The sequence below is a fragment of the Aquarana catesbeiana genome, linkage group LG11 (assembly GCF_042186555.1).
Source record: "Aquarana catesbeiana isolate 2022-GZ linkage group LG11, ASM4218655v1, whole genome shotgun sequence".
Taxonomy (NCBI): Eukaryota; Metazoa; Chordata; class Amphibia; order Anura; family Ranidae; genus Aquarana; species Aquarana catesbeiana.
Window position 1 is genome coordinate 116,605,024 of NC_133334.1, and position 20,322 is coordinate 116,625,345.

The 20,322-nt window shown below is 39.4% G+C and overlaps 1 protein-coding gene across 1 annotated transcript; it reads right to left on the reverse strand.

Moving 5' to 3' along the window:
- Positions 1-2,789: 2,789 nt before the first annotated feature.
- LOC141112995 (solute carrier family 22 member 20-like) lies at positions 2,790-15,086 on the reverse strand. Its single transcript, XM_073606071.1, has 8 exons — positions 14,699-15,086; positions 13,911-14,014; positions 13,131-13,285; positions 10,542-10,710; positions 6,517-6,640; positions 5,905-6,020; positions 3,931-4,145; positions 2,790-2,902 (listed from the first exon to the last, which is right to left on the reverse strand). The coding sequence occupies exons 1-8, from the start codon at positions 15,080-15,082 to the stop codon at positions 2,790-2,792; spliced, it is 1,380 nt and encodes a 459-aa protein (XP_073462172.1). The 5' UTR covers positions 15,083-15,086.
- Positions 15,087-20,322: the final 5,236 nt, after the last annotated feature.

A 20,322-nucleotide genomic window follows, 5' to 3' on the forward strand; every position in this document is an offset into this window, starting at 1 on the left:
AGACAGACTTTTTTTGCAAGTTGTTATAAGTGGCTTTAAAGATTTTGCTGTATACAGCCGATCTTAAAATAATATCAGTAATTGTGAATTAGTCTAAAAATCTATAAACATTCATAACATATGAATATCTGTGAAATATCATGTTTGACATGAGTAAAAAAATAAATAAACTGATTTTTATTTTTTATTTTAATCTTCATGTTTTGCTACAATATGATTCTTATGTGTACCGGTAACAAAATATTGTAATAATATATATTTGTTAATGTCAAGCTAATATATATTATATTTTGTTGAATGATGACAGTGATATATACACAATTGCCTTGTGTTTTAGAACATGTTGCCTATCTTTATCATTTATTTAACAAATACTAAAGATTGTAGTTTGAACTGTCTATATCTACACAGTGATTTCTAAAAAGGTCATCAAACTTGTGAACAAAACTCATTATAAAGTATATGAGTGCTCTAAGAGAACTCCGGTTCACTGATATGGGGAATCTTTTTTTAAATAAATTTTCACTATAAATGATACATTTTCACTATATTTTGTGCCTGTGTTTATAAGTTACTCGACAGTCTTCAGTACCCTGGGAGGTACACAGGCCATATTCTGTACTCCTATATGCCAGATTCAGTGGTGGTTAAGGCTCAACCTCCAGAATTCCTTGTTGTAATATTCTCTGTGCAACAGAGTGTTCTCAAAATATGTTCTGTCCTATTATCCTCAAATGTTCGGGAGTTCAAATTGCATCCTTATAGCAGTTGTTTGGCTTTTGGGCAAGAGGTGTAATCTCCATTTTTAATGCTTCCTGCTTTAACCAATTGTTTTTTAACCTCCTGAAAAAGAAAAATACATTTTATTCTGCTTGTTTTCTCTTGTAACCACCAATTTCATGTTACGAAACAAACTATATTTAAGGCTTATTGGTAACATTTTGGATTTTTTTTTCCGGCTTTTCAAGCAAAATAAAAAACTTGTTAATATCATGGCCTTGCTTTAAAGTATATTTAAACTGTATAGCTTTATGTTTTTGTGTTGGATAGAGTTTTCTTTTGCTGTTTTTTTTTTTATTTGAGAGATTTTCTTTTACTCTCTTCCGAAGACACAACAGTAAGTGAGAGAAGATCTTTCTAAAGTGAGGGGAAGTATGCTTTTAGATTAACTGTTATAGGGACAGATGTCCCCATTGGAAGATTTCCCTCATCTCCTATGACAACTGCAAATTTGGATTTCCAATAGGTTTCTGTCCCAGTGACTATGGTCATCAAGACAGATAGAGAGGGCGAATCTCCTAGATGGTGGTTTTAGGCCCTCCCTAATCTAAATAAAATGTCCTGTCCTGTATACACAATGGGATGTGAAAGAGAAATTTCCTCTTAGGCTAGGTTCTCATCTATCCATGTTTGCTTTTGTACATTTTTAAAATATTTTTTAACATGCATTGTAGCGTGTTTACATGTATTTTCATTATTCTATTATAAATCACAGCTCAGAAAAACAGACATGGCTCATTTTTCAAACTGCAGCACAACACATTGCAAGGGTCTGAACAGCACCATTGAAAAACGTTGCTTCTTATGACACATGCATTGTTTTGCTGTACAGCATATGTGTTAAAAAGTGAAGGTGTAAACGGGACCTTATACTGTTGTCACTGGATCATTACAAAAAATGTTCAATTTCTGTTCTGCTGACAACTCAAAATTTTGGGATTTTAGTCACTTTTAGTCCCTGAGACAGTGATTGTCAGAGCATATAGAGAGGATGCATCTCCCTATGAGATATGCAGACAACACTAAATAAAAACAGACAGGGGGTCTAACCCTTCACTACTCTATACAAAAACACAAAATGTTTTGGCTTTATATACACAATAAGATACATTTGTGAAAAAAACAGCTATTGTGGGCACAAGCTTTTAGGTAGACCTCATAGTCCTGCATTTTTATTCTCTTGACTTGATTGCTCTCCTGAAAACATTTATGCAAATTCTGTGAAAAAAACAGTAGTATGGGCTAGTAGCAGGTCCAACTATTTGCAAAATACCAGAGTACTACAACCTCCTTGTATGTCGCTATTCACCCAATGTCTCACCTTTCCTCCACCTCCTGTATGGTATCAGTCAAAGGCTGGTTGCGGGTCTCAGTAAGCACACATGCAGCAGCAATACCCGACAGAATGGGGGCTGTACCAAAGATGATGGCTGGTAGGATAGGGATGTGCTCTCCAATTAAATGAATCACTGGTGCCACAACAGAACCAACTCTAGCATTGACGTCTGAGAATCCCATGCCAGTTTGCCTGTAAGATATATTAAATCTTAAGCATTATGCACGGCGTGTATTACAGTGTGGATATTTCAATAATAGAAATTATTTCTTTAGAAGCAGCTGACCTTTACAGTATATACCTTTGCTGTGCAGCTTACTACTTTACATAGCTCTTATTTTTGGAAACAGGTGACACCAAGATTACATTTGGTGATTTTCTCCCGAGATTATTAGACAGGAAATACACTGTGTTTAAAAATAGTTTCCTGTGTTGTGATCTCTATTAGTGGAGCAGGAAGTAAGGGAAGTTTATCAAATGGAACATTGCAAAAAAAATTTTTTTCACAAAAGTGCTAATCCTTTTCCACTGAAATAAATAGTTTTTTTCGTCTGTAATAATAAATAATCTCTTTGAATCTTTACATATTCATCCATGGGTTATGACTTCTTTTACAAAGGCAAAATTGTAAGCTAGTTGTAACAGTCCTATAATAGAATTTTAGATGCAGCATTTACCGTATTTCGGTGGGGAAGAGTTCTCCAGAATACAAGTAGGCACACATGAAGGCCGAGGCACAGAATCCTTTACCTAGAGCAGCCAATGCGGTCCTCAGTACTCGCATGTCTAAGACAAGAGTAAGAGGATCATAATAAAACAGTTGCTGGAAGACTTTGCAGTTGAAAGCTGACCTTCAGGCAGACAGCTTAATAGATATATGGAAACATAATATGAAATACTTATATGGTATCTCTTCCTCCTTTATTGATCCATCTCATTCTGAGATTTACACATATCTGCCACACAACTCTGTATGACAAGGTAGGAGACCTGATTTTTCTCTGCTACACTTATGTCTTCTCTCTACCCCTAGTCTATACATGAACAGTGATACAGAAGCTGCACAATAATGAGCTTATCTCTCTGTTAATCCATACATGGATCAAAATTTAACTGGTTCAGCAGGAACTGGCCAAATTTCAATCCATGTATGGGCAACCTAATAGTACAGAAGTCGATGTACCGATTGATTTCTGTACATTCAGCCTGTTAGGTCATTCCTGATTAATCAGTGCCACTGATCATTGCCTTCTGATGGTGGGGAAGTCTCCCCACTGTCAGTACACAATAGTACGGAGGGAGCGATTCCCCCATCCACCAAATGTGTGCAAGGGGGAACCGGGTAATTTTCTTTTTGTTCACCCCACTGGTTGAATGAAAAAAATGATCAAAGTATGGGCTGCCTAGCTTTGTTCTCCCCCCTATAAACATGTTCTGTGTTAGCACATGAGCACTACAGCACAAGTGTCTGGCTCCTTGGGCTGATCCTCCCTTTCTGAGTCTGAACTCTGCTGTACAGTGGATTACAAGAGGTTGACAACAAGTCCAATTCAGGTACTTACTTGTATTTAAACCAATATAAAGTAGGTTTAATGATATATTCATAAATACAGAGCTGCAACAATGTGAATCTTTTATATCAGTTTGACGTTTAGCTTTGATGTTTCCATACTAGCATAGTTGGAAAACTGGTAAAAAAATTGACCCCTTCAAGCTGGAGCAAATTTACAGTATATACAATGTGGAAATTTGAAAGTTAAGGAATTGGTGGACAGAAATTAGACTAGACAATATAATGATTTAGAGCATCTTACCTACTGGTACAAAAATATTGATGATAATCATGGCACCAGCAAGGATAAGGAATGTGGATTGTGCCACTCGTCGTCCTACATAACTCATTATTAAGGCTGCCACAAACTTAGCTGGAATATCAATGGCACCGAAACAGAACTGCACAAGGTAGACACTGATTCCAAATTTTTGCAGGTCCATAGCTAGGCCATAGTATGCAAAACTAGTGGAGAACCTACACATAAGAAAACAAGGAAATATACTCTTTAGAATACACATATTACTACTATTCTTTACTTCAAATGTGTATTACCTTCTCACGCCATGTACTATGGGGTAGATTTACTAAAACTGGTGCACACAGAATCTGGTGCAGCTGTGCATAGTAACCAATCAGCTTCTAACTTCAACGCGTTAAATTAAACTTTTACAATAAAAACTGGAGGCTGATTGGCTACCATGCACAACTCCATCAGATTCTGTGTGCACCAGTTTTAATAAATCTCCCCCATGTGTTTATATGTAATTACAGAATCCTTTGTATTATAATCATTGCAAATGCTTTCTTCTGTGATTTATTTTTCAAGTCCTAACTATTCTAACATGTCTTTTTCCTTTTAAATAGGTAATTTGCCTTCATAGCATTAACCAAATGTACACTTAAAGTGGAGTCCCATCCACATTTTCATCTTTGCTTTAATCGCTACAATCCCACAAGTTGAACAACATTTGGGCGTTTTTGTTTTTAAGCTCTGTTTACCTTGTTGCTAGGGTGTCTTCTATTTTTTTCCTCTTTCGGCGCAGCGGCAAAGTACGTCATATCCTGCGGCGCCTCTGCTCTTGGGAGATGTGTGTCATCATTCCCAGGAGTCAGTGGGCATTGCTGCCTGCTAGCATTGTGTTATTTCCAAACAGGAAATGATGCGATGCAAGGCGGTGCCAAGCGCCATTTTTGAAAAGGGAAACAAGGTGTTTGTTGCCATTGTCAGTTTTTGTATACAGAAGAGGCAGCTGTGGTGGCAATCTGTGTGCATATTTAGAAGTCTATTGTCTAGCTAATGTTTGGTTGCCATAACAATGGGGTGGGACCTTCCTACGACCCCGCCTTTGTGCTGGCAACCAGAGACACAATCGGGTGCCCCGCCTTGTGTATTATGCGCATGCATGATATCCGGAGGTGCATGCTGGGTAACCAGCAGCACCGATTCCCGAAACAAAACACTTGTGGGCTTCACATGCCCACAATTAAGATGGGAGCATGCTGCAGGCAGAAAATAAATGTCAGTTTTCTCAAAAACTTTGCTATAATACAACATCCTACCGTATATTTAGCATTTGTAAAATTAGGTTAGATGAACATCTGAGGTGTTTTTAAAAAAATAAATAAAACATTTACAGCTGGAACTCTGCTTTAAGTGTTCGAACACAGTTGCAGGTAGGGGTTGAATGAACAGGCATCACCTTTCCAGAGGTATTCTACCATCGATCTATCTATAACTGAAGGCTGAAGCACGTTCAAGCATGTGAATAGATCCACATCAAACAGGCGCACAACCCCCAATCTATTAAAAGAAACATATGCTTTGAAAAATGTAGAGGACAGCAACAGGTTCAATTTAATGCTGGCCTTCACCAGTAGCACATACTTACCTTCTCTTCGCTATTTCACCCTGTTTGGCTGTTGGGATTGCTGGCCCTGTTTAAGCCTCAAGTCATGAATTAGAGCTTACACAGGGCAGAATTCTATTCCTTAAACCCATGTAATAGCAATGGTTGCCTGAGCAGCCAATTGCCAAGACAGTGAGTCACATTCTTCCCAAAACAGTACAATGGTTTAACTCCTAAGTGCAGGTTACAGAGAAATGACAAAAACCCAACTGGAAGGTTAACTTTCTCTTTTTTTTGCTACTATTTTCAGTAATCAGCTCCACTACTGTGTTTAATCTATCAACTGAAAAACACTTGTTTTTAATTGAGTAATTCTAAAGACCCACCAGACCATCATCAAACACCCCGTGATACGTCTCATTCCTGGAGTTCGCACTAGGTCCAGTACGGTGTGAGAAGATTTTCTGCTAGAAATTTCATGTTGCATCTCTGCAATCATCTCCTACAAATAAAGAGCATAATTAATGAGTCTCATAGCCAGTGTCAGTTTGCCTATCAGGAAGGGCCGTATTTGCCATCAGTCATGTGTTTACCTGTGCCTGAGACAGCAGTGTATGAAGGGGAACACAACATTTAACAATTGTGTTTATACTTCCTATGTACTTCCTTGGCCAACTGTGGATATTTGGGGGTAGACTCAGCATAAGAACTGATGAGGGAGAGGTGGCAGGGGCTGTCGCTAGAAATCAGACTGTAATTCAGGAAAATTACTTATTTTTCTTGCTGCTTATCTGCACTTTTTAAATTTCATTTTGTCATAATAATCAGACGGTTGGTGACAAAAGGAATAGGGACTATACAGCATAGTGTTATTATTACCATACTGTATACTGTATAGTTGTAATATTAACATACTGTATGTTGATGATAGTATGACTTCATACAACATATAACAACATTATTATTATCCAGCCTTGTCTTTGTTATTCCAAACTCACATCTTTAGTCATCTTTAGTCCCTCTTCAAGCTTGCCATTCATTCTTGCCACACGTCGAAGATTGGTCAGTGCTTGATCTGTCTTCCCATTTAAAATAAGCCAGCGACCAGACTCCTGCAGGAACCTTCATACAACACACACAGAAGCTGTCGGTTATAAGCACTTGTAGTGATACTTCATTCATGCATATATACATTCGAAAACTAATTTTTCAGAATTGTTGTTAATGGCGGACTTAAATAAGGCCATGATTTTGCCACCGGTGACACCTTACTGAAAATAGAACCACAAAAATACCATTCTGCTTTACCTGCAGAGGTCAGAAGACTGTGAAATCTCTAACAATAAAGACGTAGCAGTGTTAGCCATAGAACCAGTGTCAGAGGCACTTTGTACCTCTCTACACATCAAGGGCCTACGTGTGGGCTGGCTGGAGGAGAGGGTAGCCCTGTACGCGAATGGCTTATTGTTGTTCTTGAACGACGCAGGGCCCTCCCTGCTGGGAGTATTGCAGGTGTTAGACTCTTACTCTATCCTCACAGGACTCAAAGTTAACTGGGGCAAATCCCTACTTTTCCCAATGACCCTGGGGCTCAGTCTTCCACACCTCCAGGTCTCCCACTACAGTGGGTGGACCGCTTTAAATACCTGGGAGTATGGATTTCTAGTCAGGCCTCAGAATATGCCCCATAAACTTACCACAGGTTATGCAGGATACTAAACTCCAGCTGAAGGCATGGCAATCACTACCGCCCTCTTTAATGGGAAGGGTCAACTTGCTCAAAATAAAAGTATTATCTAAGTATATGTATCTTTTTCTGACACTCTCCCAGTTGGATTCCCAAATCTTTCTTTGCCCGCTTAAATCAAATTATTTTGGCTTTCTTATGGGGCCCCCACCCCCTAAGATATAAACTGTCTACACTTGCCAGACCTCCTCCCTAGGGGGGGCATGGCCTTCCCAGACTCCCACAAATACTTTCTGGCCACTCAACTGGTTGCCGCCTGGTGGCTCACCCTGGACCTAGCTAACTCTTCTACAGTGTTGGAGGCGGCCATAGTTGGGTCCTCAGGCTATTGGGTCCTCAGTTGGCTATTCAGGCTCTGCTGTTTAGAGGCCCCAAAGCCCCCTATCCACTAACTCCATCTATCCTGACAACTCTTAGAGCCTGGAAAGTTGGTCTGACCAGTGAAAAATATCCTGACACGGCTGTGTCACCCAATACTCCAATTTGGAAGAACCCATCCTTACCACACGAACCGATAACATGGACAAAATACAAAATAAAAAACACGTAGCAGATAGGCAACCAAGGCTCCTTATGCCCACTAACCAGTCTTTCTGAAGACTTAATGTACCCCAGACACACAACTTTGACTTTAGACAATCTCCCATGCCTTTAAGAGTCAATTTCCTTGGGCCTCGCTTAACATGATGGAATCAGAGTTAGAACAGACACAAAGAAATGACTGCGCAGAGAAGCCCACAACTCTCCTTTATGCTCATCTGGTTACGATTGCATCAGTTCCCCTAGATACATTGAGAAACAAGTGATTGAGGGATATACCACACCTAGACAATGATGACTGGGATGATATCTGGGATCTACAGTTTAAAACATTAGTTTCCACATGGGACAGATTAATCCAATTTAAAATTGTACACAGAGCTTATTTCACCCCTTCTAGGCTTCAGGTGATGAATCCCTCCCACCTCGGAGTGTTGGAGGTGCGGTGACTCCCAGGGCGATTTTACGAACATTTTTTGGTCATGTCCTAGAATAAGGAGTTATTAGTCAGAGGTACTAACAGGCACTAATAAGCACATATCAACACCAGTACCTCTAGTTATGGAAGTTTGCATATTGGGTCTGGTAGACAATGTACTCCAGCAGAAAAGCAGAAAAAACCCTTGTCAGCCTCCTTTTATTCTATGCTAGAAAGGCCATAACCTTGCATTGGAAGAAACAAGCCCCCCCTTCCACCTCCTTTTGGAAAAAGTTGATTACAAACAATCTACTACTTTACAAGGACACTTACACAAATAGGGGATGCCCTATCAAATATGACAAAGTATGGACCAAGTGGCTTGCAGACCCTACCACGGCCTCCTAGATACATAAACAAAATATAGCCCAGAGTTGCCATGTCAATAATTGTGTTGATCTAGAATGAATATGAAAGATGTGAGTCGGTCTATTGATTTGGTTCTTTACTGCCACCTAGTTGCAAGGGTTACATCAGTGTACTGACCCTCTGATGAAGTCTCCTCCTTTTATCATAAGCAACACAAATGCTGTATTTACACCCCTGTGTGGGTGAAAGGGGGTCTATGGATGTACTGTTATAGTGTTGTTGTGTCTTTTATTGTGATTGGAAAAAACAATAAAAAGATTTCCAAAAAAAAAGACGTAGCAATGACAAAGCGACAGCTCACTGGTTCACCCATTACCCTTAGGGCACAAATATTTCTGTTGATTTCAAGAAATATCAGGACATATTGCTGCTAACAAATGCAAGTTAATATTATCGTGCTAAGGTGGACCTAGCATCAGACATAGTACTTAATGCTAATTTCATGCATGATAATCACATTTTGTTGAGGGGGTTGAGCCAAGCTTTTACTGCCCTCCAGTCACTACCTTCTTTAGTTGCAGAGGCAGAGGCCGGTGGTGTACACACGCAGTGGCAAGAACTATATCCCCTGTCACTTTTCCAGGATGCAAACCATTCAAGTGAATGCAATGCATACGGTTGTGACACGCTAGTGCAAAGATTGATCGGTTAAAGTGAGGTGGTGATCAAACACCTATCAAATGCTCTGTATTAAGAGAAATCCAAACATGGATCTCTCTTCAGAGATTACCGCTAGTGTGAATGAGTCAGCATCTATTTCTTGACCTTTGATGGTGGATTACATGGTGACAGGGATGGTGACACAGTCTTGCCTTTGCCTGGGCAGATTTTAGCTGTTTTTCACATGTTGTCCTATAAAAATTAGACCTCTTAGCTTGTGATTTACTAAAGAGTTACAATGTAATAGCATAATAACTAGGGGAGAGAAGCAGCATCTCGGCAGTTACTTAACTAGAGCTGCACATTTAATGATAGTCCCATTTGCCAATGGTGGCTAACAGCCAATATTGCACCCCTACTTATTGCACGCTACCCTATTTCCACCTCTTTTATAGTGTAAAGGGTCCTTTATAATACAGTAAGCCCTTGTTACATTACACCTGCTCTACATTGTAGTTTGACAATGAAAAGGTTCCCTGTAACATTAATGATCAGCGGTGTGTCCACTTAGGTTTACATTGGTCAGGCAGTGGAGAGACACTCTAAAGCCCTCTTTTACGTTGGTGAAATAGCTGTGACTGCTTTGGCTGCTTTGTTGAAACAAGAAGGTTCCTCTAAATCCCCTTTGCCATTTGGCAGAAACTAGTGTGCAGGCAGAATATTTCAGTGACAAAGGGGTTGATTTACAAAAGGCAAAAAGGGTGTTCACTTTGCAAGGGATGTTACATTTTGGAATCAATTTTCCCCAGAGTTTAGTGAATGCAGGTATATTTCACTTTGCAAAGGATACCTAATCACATGGTAGGAAAATTTTAAAAAAATGCATTTTTGCTTGCACGTGATTGGATGATGGATGTCAGCAGAGCTTCACCTCATTCACTAAGCTTGGGGGAAAATTCCCTTGCATAATGCAACTTCCTATGCAATGTGAACAGACTGTTTACCTTTGGTAAATTGACCCTTCAGAGCCCACCCTTGTCTTACTTGGTTATCACCCTACCTGGCTCCAGGAATACAGCAGAAAGACAATTCATTTTTTTTAATCACTGCATAGGACCTGTCAATGAATTACCCCCAACCCAGACTCCATAACAGCAAGATCAATTGCTATTGCAATAAATATACCATTTATATCCAAAGGTTCATAAAGATCCAAAATAAATTATTCCAAACACTGTTCTATTCCACTTTTACATAAATCGAAGAGTTAATGGGACATTTTTACCCACCATGAATATACGAAGAAAAAATAAAAAGGAGCCGTGACACAAAACTGCAGCCAGCGCCAGTCACGAATAGCATATGCCAGTCCTGCAAGCACCATTTGACCAGAAGTGAAAACATATCCAATGAAGGTACCAGCGAGAGTGCGTCCTTTGACTGGCATCCATTCCAGCACTGTAAAACAAATAGAGACATTGGGTAAAGGGCTATAGATTCATGTAACCATGGATATCAGCTATGACCAATCTAACACAGATTTATAATATGCTGCTTTGTGTCAATTGAAATAATTAAATATAAGTTATTAAGCGTTAGTTGTCTAAATCTTGTTATCTGTAAACAACCGTATGACCTTTAGGTGTTACACTACAGAACAGTGAGTTGGTTTTTAGCAATATATGTGGTTTTCCACTAATGTAATCCAACGGATTTGAAGATTGTTGATCAAATATCTCCTGACCTGAGTATATACAACAATATAAGACCTGGCAGATGCCAAACATTCTGGTGTATGTGGAATGTTCTGTGGGCTGGTATGAGCTTTCTGGTCTACTTATCAATATTTATACACTATATCATTCTATCACCTACATAATCTATATGGCCTCAAATATTTTGCCAAATCATCATAAAACCAGCTCATGAGCCTTGTTGTTCTGCTTGGCACAGGAAATTTTGGTTACATGCAGAGATATAGGCTAACATAGTTTTTATGCAAGGGCTTCTTTTTTACGCCCAGTCTAGTACTGAGTTACCATGCTGCTGTACTGTAGAGGCAGGTCCCCGGGTTACAAACAAGATAGGATATAAACCAAAAAGAGAAAAATTTAACCCTGCGCTCACCCAACAGAAAAGCGGCTCACACAACAAATAGGATATTGTCAAAATTTCAGTGCATAGACAAGTGTAGCGCTTGTAAATTTAAAAACTTATATAAATTTATAAGAGTAAAGAAACGTCTATATCGATCAACAATTAATACAAAATATGACAAATTAACAAATAAAGTCTTTGATGATCTTCAGGTGTTTTTTAGACTGAAAGAGGCTGATGTTAGTCCAAAAAAGTATATAATTCCTTATTCACCACGTGGGTAACGCATGCAAAGATGTGATGGACCCTCCACATAGAGAAAAAGTGAAGGCTTACCGGAAGGATTGAACTCATAGGAACGTACGTTCAATGAGTCAATCTAGCTTGTAGCCCCAACGGGCAATAAGAAGGAAGGGCCTCACGATTAGATGGCGACAAGACTCCCAAACATATCCAGACTCCTGACGGAACTTTAGAATGGATGGCAGACCTTCCCATAGATCATCTCAGATGGATAGCCCATATAGGAATAAAGAAGGGGGGCCACATAGCATAATACCGTTTTGTAAAACAGATTTATTAAAATAAGTAAACAACTTACATTTCCGTAGTAAAAAAAGCGCTTCAAGTAAAATTATGGCAGGCAGTGGAGTCTCCACTGGAGTCTCCACTGCCTGCCATAATTTTACTTGAAGCGCTTTTTTTACTACGGAAATGTAAGTTGTTTACTTATTTTAATAAATCTGTTTTACAAAACGGTATTATGCTATGTGGCCCCCCTTCTTTATTCCTATATGGGCTATCCATCTGAGATGATCTATGGGAAGGTCTGCCATCCATTCTAAAGTTCCGTCAGGAGTCTGGATATGTTTGGGAGTCTTGTCGCCATCTAATCGTGAGGCCCTTCCTTCTCATTGCCCGTTGGGGCTACAAGCTAGATTGACTCATTGAACGTATGTTCCTATGAGTTCAATCCTTCTGGTAAGCCTTCACTTTTTCTCTATGTGGAGGGTCCATCACATCTTTGCATGCGTTACCCACGTGGTGAATAAGGAATTATATACTTTTTTGGACTAACACCAGCCTCTTTCAGTCTAAAAAACACCTGAAGATCATCAAAGACTTTATTTGTTAATTTGTCATATTTTGTATCTATTGTTGATCGATATAGACGTTTCTTTACTCTTATAAATTTATATAAGTTTTTAAATTTACAAGTGCTACACTTGTCTATGCACTACAAACAAGATAGGGTCTGTAGGTTTGTTCTTAAGTTGAATTTGTTTGTAAGTCGGAACAGGTACATTTTTAAGTGTAGCTCCAGCCAAAAAAACTATTTTTAAGCTTTTTGGATAGCATAGGGAAGGTATAACACCCCTGTAATGTTTGTTTTGCTGTCTGTGCCCCTGTTCAGAAGATTTCCCCTCACTTTCTGTCCCAATGACAATTGGATTTTGAAAATTTTGGGTTGTTGTGGAAACAAGCCTTGGTGATAAAGCATCAGTGGAGGTACCTTTTTCCCATAATAACTCTTACAGGAGTGAATTTCCCTTCCTTGGGGTAGATTTCCTCTCACTTCCTGTTGTCTTCCTCCGTTTGTAAGTAGGAGTCGTTTGTAAGTCTGATGTTTGTAACTAGAGGACCGCCTGTACTCTGCATAACTGCTTTGGGCTGCTTTTTGCTGTTCTGCTCAGTAATATAGAATTAGTCACTCTTTAAGAATTGCAAAAGGATCAAAACACGTATAGAAATCTTTTTTCTCATGAATGATGGAAACTCACTTAAGCACAGTGTGTTAAGTAGGACACTGGAGAAGGTCATTCCACTAATAAGTCTGAAGAATACATAGCATGGGAAGTTGGGCAGGAAGGCAACAAGAGTACCGGCTACTGACATCTGCATATATGACCAGATGAGGATTGTCCGACGACCGAACCTGCAGCCAAACAGAAGATTCACTTTTTAATCCAGGCAATGGTAGATATTACAAGAGGGGTCCAGGGCTACAAATTAAACAGAATTTTACTTTGGAAAGCACAGTTTGGCTTGTTAGCAAATATCAGCTTTACAGATGATAAAGTGATTGAATTGAATTTGCATGAATTATTAGATTTTAGCATTATTTTAACTCTATATTTATTTTTATTTTTTCATCTTTAAAATCAGAGGTTCAAATGTGACATTTCTGAGAAGGAAAATACAGTTAAAGTGAGAGTTTTAGAATATCCTCCAGTGACTTCTTATGGAGATGTTCTTATCGTGTTTTGCAGTAAGTTGAATACTTTGTATATAAAAACACGAATGAAGGCATGTAACTATTTCAACTGTATAGTATAAAGATGGGGTTCTTGGCCTGAATACGGCCCTAGGCTTGTTGATCTACTTTTAATTCATTACTAGCTGTGGAAGGTAAAATATCATTCAGTCGATTTACAAGTTCAGATTATGCAAGACTGGGTTACCCAAGTCCAAGTCCAACTACAATTCTAAAACTTTTCAATAACTATAACTGCTAGAAAAATTGAAATATCTGAAAGTTGTTACAATGAAAAAAATCTTACCTGTCTGAAAGGCCTCCAAAAATGGCTCCACCCAGCAAAACGCCAACCATGTACACAGACTGTGCCATCTGCTTCATGGAACTCAGGTTACATATCAGATCCCACTGAAATGGAAAGGATAAATTTAAATACTCATAGAGCTGCCAGTTAGATCTAAATAAATCTAAATAAAGTTAGTAAGAGCTAAATAAATTTCAGCCTTTATAAGCTTTGGTGTTCTAAGCCCCACATCTTACAGCCATACTTGCTTTAGATTCTCGAATGTGTACTGAAGAATGCCTAGTACAAGAGTTCATCTCACTTTAATTACTTTTTGAAACATTTACTGGTTAAGAGCATCAAATACAGCCAATGCTTTTCAGATGGGAAAAGCATCACCCTTCCTCAGGGCTTGAACAGTTGATGTTAATAAAATCATGATAGAATGCACTAGGGGGCCTGTGCTAAGGCTCGATGAAGACTAATGTCTCCGGACAGCACTAAAGGCAGCCAACTGGGGAACGGTATGAAATTTGCATATTTACAGGGCATGATATAATGGCTCAACTCATTTCACACTGTCAACAGATTAAACTTTTCAACAGGTAAATTTCCCCACTACTGTAGTGACTAGACAGACCTGCTCTTTTTCCTAGACCCCATATATGCCATTGACATACTTTTAGACAATAAATGATCAAAGCTAGGACAATACCTGATCAGGGCCAGCAGAGATCATACATTAACAGATATTCTAGGTGGGCACATTTACATTAGATAGGAATGTTATGATGGTACCAGTGACTCACCTCTGTGATGATAGATGACCGGATAACGCTTCTGTCATATACCCAACCATCAACACATGACTCTGTTTCTATTCCTGTGATATTTGCCAGGGTGGCATTGGGATGAAGGAAGCTCCACTGGGGTTCAGTAAATCTCCTGCATTTCTCTGGTTGGCCTTTCTGATCAGTGGGCACAGTTATCCTTAAAAATTCTTGGTACGTTAGACCATCAGTGCCATTGATGCCAGGTTTTGGTTCACAGTGGTGAGCTGGGAAAGCTGCGGTGAAGTTCTGTAGGAAGTTGTGAGTTGCCACCATGAGGACGGGAAATGCCAGAAATATACTGTGCACGATCTGAAATGTGCCAACTCCACCCAGTCGATCAAGAAGATCTGCAAATGCCATGTTGCCAAATCTATATTGCAAGGAGGGAATGCAAGAATAATAAGCAAGACAGTTTTTGTCAAATACTGAATGCAGCAATTGTTTAGCACAGTAAGTTTGGGCACCCACTCCTGGGTAGGTAGCTGATTGGGTCAGCAAGTAGTACTTGCAAATTCTAGTTATTTATTGGTTAATAAGAACAAATCAAACTCTATGCAGAGAATACAGAGCACTTTCTAGCTATGTGCCTGATTTATAGACCCATGCCTATTTTACCTTTTTGTTTTGGATAGAGAAGAGAATAGTTAAAACCCCCTTCATTTGTTTTTGTTTTTTTTGCCAGCTGCAACCCTCAAGGGTGAATTAAATTCACTTCCTCTACCAGATACAACAGAAAATAAATGGATTTCTCCAAAATACAAAAATCCCCTCTTAGACAGGTATCACCAGAACAAGTGTCCCCATTGAATGATTTCCCCTCTATTCCTGTTCTAGTGTCAACTCATTCAAGCAATAAAATGTATCATTAATACACGCTATGCACACTGAACAGGTAAAGATGATGCCGCTTATGAGGATGCCTAACACCGTTTACTACCTGCCACAGTTCACTTTATTGTATGATCACCTGATGAGTTGTCAGATGTTTGGTTTGGAGAATTTGATGATGTCAGAATTCTGGATACCCTCCCGTCTTCGGGTTTCCAGTGGAGGGCTGTGTATCTGACGATATCTGACAATATCCTGAACCCTTATATACAGTTCACACCTTGGAGACCAAGCCCGTGTAGGTTAATAACTCACCTTTGTTGTTGGATGTTTCATTATGTGGTTCAGTAGTTTTAACCTTCAGATTTCGTCAGATTCTTTTTAATTTAGTTTCCTGGAATGTTCTGAAAGAGATTCAAAGAATAAAAAAGGGAAGTGGAAACCTTTTAACATCCAGGCAGTTTAGGGGAAAGAAGAGAAGAAACTATAAATGAAGAATGCGTTGCGCCTGGGGATATATCTGAGTAACTAAAACCCTAAGTGTGAATCAAAAATAATAATAATATAAAGTGCAAATCACAAAGAGTATAAAACTCAAATCACTTGCTGTATAGATCTTATAACCATGTACACCAAAGTGCCGTGTACATTAAATCACAAAGTGCAATGTGCATATAAAGCGTACCTAAATCTTGCGATATGACCATGACAATATAGATCTAAAACCATCTGTGATTAAATGTATAAAATACCAAAAATCCTTGAATAGGTGTGCATACTGAAAAAGTGTCATACATATAACACACAAAAAGTCCACTGTGATTATAAAAGTGAGGGTGAAAAGAATGATACAAAATAAAAAAAATAAAAAACACATATAAAATAAATAAATCACACGTGTAGAAAAATAGAACTATAATCGTCCTTATTGTGGTATTGAAATCACAGTCGTGGAAAAAATCTTCCAATCCAACAACGTGAAGTGACAAAGTTCCGGCAAAAATCAATATACTAGTGATGTTTTAAAGAAAAAGTTCCAGTACTGAATCAAACGTGCCCAAAAACATGCCGTGAAGTGCCTTGGTGACCCCCAATGTGATTGCGCTCACCTTGGAGCGTGTGACACAGTGTTTAATTGTGTCAATGCACGCTTTTGGAGCCACCCCTGGGCTCAGTGATTGGTACAGCTGATTCCCCAAACAGATTCGTTATGGCTCCACTCACTTCTGTTTGTTCCTGGTTCCTGGATTGGTACAGCTGATTCCCCAAACAGATTCGTTATGGCTCCACTCACTGCTGTTTGTTCCTGGTTCCTGGAACCAGGAACAAACAGCAGTGAGTGGAGCCATAACGAATCTGTTTGGGGAATCAGCTGTACCAATCACTGAGCCCAGGGGTGGCTCCAAAAGCGTGCATTGACACAATTAAACACTGTGTCACACGCTCCAAGGTGAGCGCAATCACATTGGGGGTCACCAAGGCACTTCACGGCATGTTTTTGGGCACGTTTGATTCAGTACTGGAACTTTTTCTTTAAAACATCACTAGTATATTGATTTTTGCCGGAACTTTGTCACTTCACGTTGTTGGATTGGAAGATTTTTTCCACGACTGTGATTTCAATACCACAATAAGGACGATTATAGTTCTATTTTTCTACACGTGTGATTTATTTATTTTATATGTGTTTTTTATTTTTTTTATTTTGTATCATTTTTTTCACCCTCACTTTTATAATCACAGTGGACTTTTTGTGTGTTATATGTATAACACTTTTTCAGTATGCACACCTATTCAAGGATTTTTGGTATTTTATACATTTAATCACAGATGGTTTTAGATCTATATTGTCATGGTCATATCGCAAGATTTAGGTACGCTTTATATGCACATTGCACTTTGTGATTTAATGTACACGGCACTTTGGTGTACATGGTTATAAGATCTATACAGCAAGTGATTTGAGTTTTATACTCTTTGTGATTTGCACTTTATATTATTATTATTTTCGATTCACACTTAGGGTTTTAGTTACTCAGATATATCCCCAGGCGCAACGCATTCTTCATTTATAGTTTATCGCACGATCATGAAAACGTGATCTGCGTCTGCAGCCGGGTATTTATTCGGTTGGTTCTTTACTGAGGCATTGGATCATTGTGGCTCGCAAGATTTTTTCCATATAAGAGAAGAAACTATGTAAGCTAAGACGCTTTAATCACAGTTTAGCACACTGAAGTAATTCAACTACAGCCTTTATTTTATGTAGCTAATATAGTCAGGTGCATGGCAGTCACTGACCATTTTGGCACCTTAGTTTATACAAAAAGGGTTGTATTTATATAGTATTTATATAGCGATGCACCCAGTTATAGTGCATGCACATTTGCTCTGTGTGAATGAGGCAAACAAAAAGAATGTTATTAGGCTATTTCATGTGCTGGACTAATGTTTTTCATGAAATTAAAGCAGAAAATACCACATTTGGCCACTAGATTGTAGTAAGTATCATAGGAATTTTCTTTTGATACTTAATGCCATCTAGTGACCAAATGCAATATTTTTCATTTTAAACGAGGGAAAAACATTTGAACAGCACAGAAAATACCCTTATAATATTTGGCTTTTTCCACCCATTTCTACACAAATGTACATGCACTTTCACTGGGGAATTGCTATGCAAATTTGTTATGAACACACCCCATACTGTCACCCACTACTTCATTGTTACTACCAATCATACAGGACATTTTTACTGAAGACATATAGAAACTGTCATTAAAAAGCCCTCCTTCTGAAATTACCAGTTAAAAACAATGTGTAATACAGCGCTATCAAAAATCACGCAATAAATGATTGCAATAAAAAAATGTGAGTATAAAAGTAGTAATTATCCTGCGAGATACATACAGCATATAACAATAGATCAAAAATAAATTGCACTAAATTAAATAAAAGGTTTTAAATTATTGATGAATTAGTGTTCATAAGCACTTTGAAAAAGAGAAAAGAAAGTCCATAAAGTTACGTGAAGTCCAATGTATCCCTCAGTGTTTTACACTTTCACCAGACTATTCGTGAATTAGCAGGAAAAGCCTCCACCTCATAAAATGGCCGCTTACCAGCTCCTCATGACCTCCTGTTACAGGAGGTCTTTCGCGCTTGTGGCTCTATACCCAGCCAGGGCCTTTGATCGTCCAGGGGGATCATGCTGTCAAGCTTCCACCACCCGAAATGGGTTTGATCACATGTAAATCCCAGAAAGAGATAAGGCCTCCATAGTGTAAAATCTTCAGTGTTTATTGGTTTAACCACAATACCAGGCACTTAGACACCTTCCTGCCCAAGCCAATTTTCAGCTTTCAGCGCTGTAGCAATTTGAATGACAATTGCGCGGTCTTTCAACACTGTACCCAAACAAATTTTTTATCATTTTGTTCCCACAAATAGAGCTTTCTTTTAGTGGTATTTGATCACCTCTGCGATTTTTATTTTTAGCGCAACTAATAAAAAAAGACAGAAAATTTTGAAAAAAACACGTTTTTCTTTGTTTCTGTTAAATTTTTTTTTTAAATAAGTACGTTTTCTTCTTCAATGATGGGCACTGATATGGCTGCACTGATGGGCACTGATAAGGCGGCATTGATGGGCACCGATGAGGTGGCACCAATGAGGTGGCACTGATGAGGTGGCACTGACGGGCACTGATGATGGGCACTGATAGGCGGCACTGATGGGCACTGATAGGTGGCACTGATGGGCACTCATAGGCAGCACTGATGGGCACTCATAGGCAGCACTGATGGGTACTTATGGGTGGCACTGATGGGTACTTATGAGTGGCACTGATAGGTGGCACGGATGGGCACTGATGGGTACTGATAGGTGAGCACAGATGGGCACTGGTAGGTGGCACTGATGGACACTGATGGGTGGCACTGATGACATTGATGGGTGGCATTTCTGGGCATCACTGATGTAATTTTACATAATGGTGCCAGTCAGTGCCCATTTGTGGGCACTGATTGGCACAGATTGGGCATTCATTTGCACATGTGAATTGCCATGGGGTACATACCTGGCCATCCACATGTTGCCCACTTCCCTGGTGGTTCTGGCGGCTTCCCTGGTTGTCCATTGTGGGCATCTGAGGGGGGGCTGCACTGATAAACAATCAGCGCAGACCCCCCACTAATTGGCTCTCCTCTACTTGCGTCTGTCAGAAGTAAGTGAGGAAAAGCCGATCACTGGCTCTTCCTGTTTACATCATGATCAGCCGTGATTGGACACTGCTGATCACGTTGTAAAGAGCCTCTGTCGGAGGCTCTTTACCGAGATCGGTGTAGCGGTGTGTCAGACTGACACACCGCACCACGATCACCGTGATGCGCACCCCCAACGGGTGTGCGGCGGCTGTTATCCTGAAGGACGTCATGTGACGCCCAGTCAGGATAACTGAACCACCACCTGGCCGTCATTTCCCAAGCGGGAAGTGGTCAAAATTGGGTTGCACTTACATCAAGGAATGTATCAACATAAATATTAAGCCAGCCAGCTAATAGTAGCAGCCCGTGGAATTAGACTTGCGCAAATGGGGTGACGTCAGCCCCCTACGTGTTTCATCACAGATGATGGCATCCTGGGGCACGGGCGGCGTACTGACTCACCACATTAAATACAAAAAGGAAGTAACCACACCTTATTCTGAGCTTCAGGTAGTTACCATCAAAAAAACTCTTATCTTATTCCCATGATGAAGACACGCAGGGCAG